Source organism: Neoarius graeffei, chromosome 10 (assembly GCF_027579695.1).
Source record: "Neoarius graeffei isolate fNeoGra1 chromosome 10, fNeoGra1.pri, whole genome shotgun sequence".
Lineage (NCBI taxonomy): Eukaryota > Metazoa > Chordata > Actinopteri > Siluriformes > Ariidae > Neoarius > Neoarius graeffei.
In genome coordinates this window covers 17,209,001-17,217,696 of record NC_083578.1, presented here as the reverse complement: position 1 = coordinate 17,217,696, position 8,696 = coordinate 17,209,001, and the positions used below count along the sequence as shown (strand labels likewise).

The window sequence follows — 8,696 nt, the reverse complement described above, 5'->3', positions numbered from 1 at the left end:
GATTCTGAACAGGGTCCAGAGCATGCTTCATGAACGCAAGATGAACAACTTCATGCCTCTTAAAATCAAGAGTATGCTGGCACAAAAGCAGAAGGATGGATATGGACAAAGGTGTGACCATTTCAGTGCTCAAGTACAGGGCCTGTACAGTTCATGTTCTGACTATCTAGAGAGATGGATGGCACCCATGGAGGAGTTTTCCACTTTTATGTGGATGGATCTGCGTGAAATTCCTGACTGGTATGACGTAGAAGGCTGCATCAGGCACCTAGCTGGGAAAGGGGTGGAAATTGATGATTCAAAGTGCTTTGATCAGGTCACCAATCTAAAGAAATTCATTGAGAGAAGTAACAGTGATGCAGACTTCAGTGATCTACTAGCACACCAGAGGTGGACCAAATTCTCTGAAAGATCCAAGTGTGTCGATTTTCATTCAGAGCTGCTTAAGATGGCACAGGTTTTTTTTTTTTTTTTGCCATACCTGCTCACAATGCAAATGTTGAGCGAATCTTTTCACTGATGCAAGCCCAATGGACCAAGGAGAGGAATCGCTTGTCTGTTGATTCACTGAAGGGGATTCTGTGCGCACAGTACAATTTCAAGAACATGACCTGCAAAGATTTCCATTCCTATTTAATCGGCAATAGACAATTGTTGGGAAAGATTCAGTCATCTGAGAAATATGCCCCACGTGAGGAGGACTGAAAAGCCATAGGCCAGTGTAGCCTATTACTTTTTTTGAAATGTTTTATTTTGTGCCCATACAAATAATTATGTTTATGTTAACAAATTGTTTTATTTTGTATTTTTTTAGGTTACCATTATTGTTTTATAGGGACAAACATTGAAAACTTTTACTTTATATTTTATATATTACTTTATCACAGCACTGAATGGCACAGAAATGTTTAATTTTGTTTTTGCACATTTGAAGCAGTGTTTGCACATTTTGAGGCAATGTTTTTTTTTTATACGTTAGTGTTGTTAAAGCTCATTTTCATATCTCGTCACCATGTCTGTGGACATATTTGTATTTGAACATGTGATACACTACCCCCCCCCCCCCCCCCCCCCCAGTCAAACCAGTCCATCTGGCACCAACACCCATTCCACAGAAAAAGCTACACTTTGAGATCACAAATTTCCCAATTCTGATGTTTGAAGTGAACATTGCCTGAAGCTCTTGATTTGTATCTGCATGAATTGATGCATTGTGCTGATATCAAGGGATTGGCTGATTAGAGAACTGTGTAAAGCAGCAGGTGTGTGGGTGTTCCTCATAAAGTGGCCGGTGAGTGTATATACTAGGGGTGGGCAAACTTTTTGGCTCAGGGCCACATTAACTTTTGAAATTTGCCAGGCCGGCCGGGCCAACACCAAATTCATACATATCGAACATAAACCGGAAAAGCTTTAGTGTTATTGTAAGGCCTTCACTGACAGAGACCCAAATGCAGATCAGATTGACATTTATTTTAGTTCTCAGTCAACAAAGACAGAGCAGAAAAATGCTTGCAGTTCAATAGATTGGCACTGGATCCATCCAGAAAAGTAATACACACACACACACACACACACACACACACACACACACACACACACACACACACACACACGTGACAGTAAGAAAAGTAGCACACTTAATTCTTAAATTACATCTTTGAGCTGCCAGGATGAGTAGGATGCCAGTGTATTTGTATATTTGTATCATTTTATACACACAACTAAATTGCATATCATTAAATTGAACTAAATTACATATCAGTCCATATCATTTTTGTACATTTCACTGAACTCGTAGATTTACACCTGAGTGTTTTTTTTTTTTTTTAACCATCTACTTCCAGCCTGCCAGTACAACCAACCACCATTAGTAGGAGAGGTACCACACCATTCCAAAATGTTTGCAGTTCAACAGTTTGGGTACCACACCATGCCAACATATTTGCAGTTCAATGGTTTGGCACTGGATCCATCCAGCCCACAAAATCAGACAAAACAGCTCAAGAAACCAAAAAACTCCAAACTGGTTTTCAGGTTCAAAGTCACTCACTGAAATATTTCCAGTCCTCAAAAAATCAAAACACAGGTTCCAAACAGGTTTTCATATTCCAAAAGGCCACTCATAGATCAGAATAACCTCCACAGGCAAAAGTCCAGGAACAGATATAAGCAGAAGCAAGGTCAGCTGCTCATAATACACCTATAATAGCAGACAGGGACATAAATGAGGGGCGGAGCAGACACCCAAAAGCACATGGTACTTAAAAACAAACACCAGCACTACAGCAGCCACCCACGACAACCAAAATTACGAAGAGTTATACTTTTTATATTATTATGCCTGTAAACATGTGACTACCATCTTATTACAGCTCCAACATAGTTTTAAAAAGAGAAAGTGTTAATACTCACATTCACTCAGCAACCGCTGAGCTGTATTCGTCTGTGCTTGCACTGACTGGTTGTTAGCATAATTAGCATGCTTGGAGGAAAAGTGCCGTTTGATGTTATAAAACTGCAACGGTTTCTTTGCAAATAAGGCATACAGCCTTTGATCGGACTTCAGCAAAAAAATATTTAGTTGTCCATTCTTTATTGAACACCCTGCACTCACTGTCCACTTTTCTTTTTTTAGGACCACTCATTGTAAAGTTTTATCCTGTGTTCTCGAGATCATCAGTGGCACGGGCGCCAGAATGACTTCCATGGCACGCGCTGCACCACTCTGCAAATGTAATCTCGCGTGAATACGACTGACTGGAAAGACGGATCTCTAGAACACCTGTCTACGTGATAACACTGACGCTTATAGTTTATAGATCTGCTCAATCGTGTTTATATGATTGTCTTCCGCGGGCCGGATTAAAAACGCCAACGGGCCGGATGTGGCCCGCGGGCCGTAGTTTGCCCACCTCTGGTATATACACTCTGTGCTTGGAACAGGTGTGCTAAAAGCTGTGCAAAAGCAAAATATGGACTGTCTATAGTGAAGGGACCTGGCTCCCAGTTTAAGAATCACTGAAATAGGTAAACAGTGCAAGATTAACAAAACTAATAAGATTTCTAGCTGTGTACATGCCTGACCTATAGCAGATTACACAGCAGAACAACCAACCACTCTGTATCAGATATCAGCAGTATGATAAGCTCGACCCACAGGTAAGCAAATGAGGCTCAGGAACACACTGCATAAATATGAAGGCAGCTTTCAGTGGAACAGACTGGAGGTTATTTTATTTCCGCAATGCTCCAGAACAGTGCGGTGTCCATGGCTATAGGTAACCAGGGTATTAATAGCAAACTGATTCATAAGATCTTTGGCTGCTACATTCTGGACCTATTACAGCTGTAAAACCAACCACTTTGTGTCATATATCAACAGCATGGTCATGGTAAGAGATATTTTCTGTCATCAGTAGAATAATGTGGACTGCTGAGCTTGGGTTTAGTAAGCATTTGAAAGACTCGGGGGGGGAGTTTCAAATATCATACAATGGCTTGGAAAGACTGGGTTAAATATTCAGGAACAAATAGGAAACACTGTGCAGTATGAAGTGTATGAAGTTAACAAAAGGTCAAAGGAAAGCTTGGTTAGACATTTAAGATAAGTCTTTATTGTCATTGTCACTTTTTCAAAGGTACAACGAAATTGAAGGTGCTGTTGACTCATTATGAGTTATAGAAAAAATAAGAACAAATAAAGTATAAAAATAAATAGTAAAGTATACAGAATTGCACTGGTAAAATAGTATAAACAGAATTGTATTGGTTCTATATGTACACAGATTGCACTGATAAAATAGTATAAATAGAATATAAACAGAATTGTATTGGTTCTGTATGTAAAAGCTTGGTTAGACATTTACTGCATAGAGCTAGACAGTACATTTTTAGAGAATCATACACTTATTTAGACTCCAGCTTGAGTTGACTAGTTTTCAGGAAGCTGTTATTTTGGAGAGATGCTGAAATCAGTAAGATATGTCAGTTTATCAGTAATGAAATATGGGTTATCAAACATTTGGCAGAAATGGATTAAAATTTTGTTACAGTTTGAGAAAGTCATTGTCCTTTATTGTGTTAGATGTGCATTAATAATAAATAATGATTCAACACTAATTCACCCACAGCAGCATTTACAGGTAAGTTATTCCACGAAATTGAGTCATATATGAGCTGATAGCCGACGAGGCGCATAGCGCCGAGTTGGCTATAAGCCATGTATGACGAGATTGAGTGGAATAATTGTTTTATTCTTTCCACATTCAAAAGAATTTTTCAAGTTTTCAAGTAGACTTTTTATTTCATCTTTGGTAGGTTCAGCAACATGCGCCGCCATTTTGTTTTTCTCTACTCATGGTATGTGAGCTGATAGCCAATCAGAGTGCGCGATTGCTCATATTCAGTGAATGTGGATAGAATAAATGTGCATATCTTTGGATTGGCACCAAACTAAACTTACTGCACCAGAGTGTTTCATTGTGATCAGTACTTTTGTTTACAAATTAATTGTTACTGGTTGACGTGTACATTTTCAGTCCCACATGAATAAGTTTTACTGATTTTCATCACAGCTCTCCTCAGAGTCATCAAAAGCTAAGTAATACTTTTTTCCCCCAGTTATATCAGCCAAGTTCTGGAAATGCATTAAATGGCCTCCAGTGAACTCTGTGGTAGTCCTTTCCTAATGGTCCTTTGTAAATCTAGTTTTGTTCTCTATCAATTAAATGTTGATACAGACTAGACATACAAAAGCCTGCACAAGTCTTGTTACTAGGAATACAATATCCCCAGTCCTAACATAATGCACTCTGATTACTACAGGTGACACTACTAACAGTTTTGCTGATGGCGTCAATAAAAGTCCAACAGAGAAGATTCTGGAGGTCATTGTTATCTGGAGTTTGTGTACTCATACTCTTGGTCTCTCTGATCATCTATGAAAAGTCAAAGATGAATTACAAATCACTGATGTTCAGAGATGATGAAACTCCAGAGGACGAGTGTGACTGCAAGAAAATTTTACAAGGAGACATTGATGAGATTAAACGTGCTAAGATTCTGACCATCACAAAGAGCTTTAAGAACATAACACGGATTACTGATGAACAATATGTCAAGCAGACGAAAGACTGTGAAAAGTTCCTGAGGACTCGGAAATACCTCCTGTCCCCACTGAGTGAGGAGGAAGAGGCATTCCCAGTGGCATATTCCATTGTCATTCACCACAAGGTACAGAATTTTGAGAGGCTCCTTAGGTCCATATACAGCCCTCAGAATTTTTACTGTATCCATGTGGACAAAAAAGCCCCCGAGTCCACTATGAGGGCGATTAATGCCATTGTCTCTTGCATTGATAACGTTTTCTTGGCTAGCCAGTTTGAACAGGTGGTCTACGCCAGCTGGAGTCGTGTCCAGGCTGACATCAATTGCATGAAGGATCTTTACCAGGTTAGCAACCGTTGGAAGTACTTCATCAACCTATGTGGGCAGGATTTCCCCATCAAAACCAACCTGGAGATAGTACATGCCCTTAAAGCACTAGCTGGTGGTAACAGCCTGGAGACTGTGACCACACCCCAGAATAAGGTGCATAGATGGAAAAAAAGATACCAAGTGATAAATGGCAGAATTCAGAGAACCAACCAAAATAAAAAACCGCCACCCTTTGGCATGAAGATATTCACAGGTGGTGCATACATAGTGGTGAGTCGTGATTTTGTGCGTTATGTGCTTGAGGACCCCAAAGCCCAGGTGTTGATGTCATGGTTAAATGATACATACAGCCCTGATGAATTTATTTGGGCTACAATGCAACGCATTCCTGGTGTCCCAGGGTTTCTTCGCGCACACTCTAAATTTGACATCATGGACACTTACAGCATCTCCCGGCTAATCAAATGGGCAGGACATGAGGGGAACATCAATGCAGTGTACCCTGCCTGTCAGGGTATTCATGTTCGGAGTGTTTGTGTATATGGGGTTGGGGACCTGCAGTGGATAACAGAGCAGCATCATTTATTTGCTAATAAATTTGACACAGATTTTGACCCAATCACCATTCGATGCTTGGAGAAGTACCTCAGAAACAAAGCGCTAAAACAGTATCATTAAATTCATACATGTATACTATATGGACAAAAATTTGTGGACACCTGAATATCATACCCCTATGTACTTGTTGAACATCTCATTCCAAAAACATTGGGATTAATATGGAGTTGGTCCAACTTTGCTTCTATAAGAACCTAAACTCTTCTTGGGAGCCTTTCCACTAAATTTTGGAATGTGGCTGTGGGGATTTGTGCCCATTCAGCCAAAAGAGCATTAGTGAGGTCAGGGAGTAATGTTGGGTGAGGAGGCCTGGAGTGAAGTCAACATTCAGATTCATCCCAAAGGTGTTCAGTGGGGTTGGAACAGGTGTCATTCTGGAACAGGTTTCAGCTTCTTGGATTTAGTGAAGGAAAAAGAAGGGAAAAATATTGTGTGCATCAAACTTTGTGAAGCCACTTTGGGGAAGGTCCATGTATCCATGTATGGATGTGATGGTCTGGTGTGTATATCCTGTATTCACAACTGTATATACAACTGCTGTCTCATGTATACTCTGTTTTTGTTCGTTTGCTGCTGCTGTTCTTGTTGGGTTTGTTTGTTTTCCTGCTTGTACATGTTAATTCTGTCTTACTGTTGCACTGCTTGATGGGGCTATTTGTTAGCTCCCGGTTTGATATGTGTGTGTAATGTAATGCTTGTTGTGAAATTGTGGGTATGTTGAAAATGTATTGCACTGTATTCATGTAAATGTTGAAATGTTTTTGGATGTCTGCTGCTGTTCTTGGTGTTTTGGTTCCCCCACAACCTGTGAACCGGTGACAGGATCATGGGTGTCGAAGGCTCAGTGATTCTCATGGGGCATGAAGGCTAGCCCATATGGTCCAATCCCACAGAAGAGCTACTGTAGTACAAACTGCTGAAAAGATTTAATGCTGGCTAAAACAGAAAGGTGTCAGCATTAACTTTTTTCAGCAGTTTGTGCTACAGTAGCTCTTCTGTGGGATTGGACCATATGGGCTAGCCTTCGTCCTCCATGCGAATCAATGAGCCTTCGGCACCCGTGATCCTCTCGCTGGTTCACCAGTTGTCCTTCCTTGGACCACTTTCGTTCAGTACTAACCACTGCATACCGGGAACACGCTAGAAGATGTGCCATTTTGGAGATGCTCAGACCCAGTCATCTAGCCATCACAATTTGGCCCTTGTCAAAGTCACTCAGATCCTTATGCTTGCCCATTTTTCCTGCTTCCAACACATCAAGAACTGACTGTTTTCTTGCTGCCTAATATATCTCACCCCTTGACAGGTGCCATTGTAACAACATAATCAATGTAATTTACTTCACCTGTCACTGTTTTTTAATTTTATGGATGATCAGTGTATAAATATGGAGGTAAATGCCAGGTAAAGGCAAAAAAAAAAAAACCAGGACTCTTCTGGGACAATTACAGTATGAAAAACTTCAGGACACTGTGGGCTGCCTAGCTGTCATCATATTTGAGGGCAAGATAAATAGGTGCATTTTTGTTATCTAGTTAAATTTATTTATAAAGCCCAATATCAGAAGAAGGTCTCAGAGAGATTTTCAGGGTGTTAACGCCTGACAACCCACCCATTTTACTTGCTTCCTTGAACATGAATGGACCTTTTTTCATGAGAAAATGTTCACCTTAGAGTCAAGGATATGAAGTCATGCTAATAGTAAAATTGCTTATTGAGTAATTTTCAAGCCTTGAGATAAGCTGTACTCACGCTAACACATCTCTCCTAAAGGTTAACAAAAGATGCTTAGATGTTTTGGGATGCTTTGGCTATTATTTATTTATTTATTTATTTTACTTCTCATACATATTTCTAAGGTGTCACCCAGAAGAAGATGGTTTCCCATTTGAATCTAGTTCCTCTCAAAGTTTCTTCATGTTGTCTCTGGGAGTTTGTCCTTGCCCCTGTTTCCACTTGGTTGCTCACTAGGCATCTAAATCAAGATCTGGATTGCTGTAAAGTAGCTTATGTGGCAGTATCTATCCCTAAAGTTGCTAGGCGCATAACATTTTGAACTGAACTGAGTAATAACTTCTTAAACATGTTAACCAAGATTCAGATGCGGCTGTGAGGCAAGATTAACCAGAAAAAAAAAATCCATTATGCAACATATAATATCTCATTCACTGTCTGTTATCTTTAACAGTAAATGTGGATTAACAGGGAATTTAATTGACAAAATTTTACTTTTTTCAACACTCAATGTAAACATGAGTTTTGGAGATACGGTATATATACACCGTCAACAGATTTATAAATCAGGGGGTTAACGTAATCAGCAGTCTGCCATGTATGCAAAACCCAACAACACACACTCTTTATTTAACCATCTTTCGCTTAAACTTGTACAACTGCATACTGACCTACGATACACACTCGTGTACACTCAACTGGGATGATCGACTCTTACCATCTGTTCTACTCAGTGATTTCCTGCTCAGCAGCAAGATAAATGGAACACAGTGGAATATTTCCATTTTCCCTTGTCTGTATGTAATAAGCATTTTTAAGCAAATGTCTACATGTTTTTTTTTTTTGTAAGAATAATACCTCCTGATACCTGTTGTGATACCTTGATAAACTTGTATGGCACTGGT

General features: G+C 39.8%; 1 protein-coding gene across 2 annotated transcripts; it reads left to right on the top strand.

Annotated features, from left to right (window-relative positions):
• The first annotated feature begins 3,239 nt into the window (after positions 1-3,239).
• Positions 3,240-6,903, top strand: LOC132892439 (beta-1,3-galactosyl-O-glycosyl-glycoprotein beta-1,6-N-acetylglucosaminyltransferase-like). 2 transcript variants are annotated; one of them, XM_060930715.1, is made up of 2 exons: positions 3,240-3,395; positions 4,828-6,903. In XM_060930715.1, exons 1-2 carry the CDS (start codon positions 3,387-3,389, stop codon positions 6,115-6,117), a joined length of 1,299 nt encoding a protein of 432 aa, XP_060786698.1. In that variant the 5' UTR covers positions 3,240-3,386; the 3' UTR covers positions 6,118-6,903. The 2 variants fall into 2 exon arrangements, with proteins under 2 accessions (XP_060786698.1, XP_060786699.1); XM_060930716.1 differs by having other exon boundaries at positions 4,578-6,903.
• Positions 6,904-8,696: the final 1,793 nt, after the last annotated feature.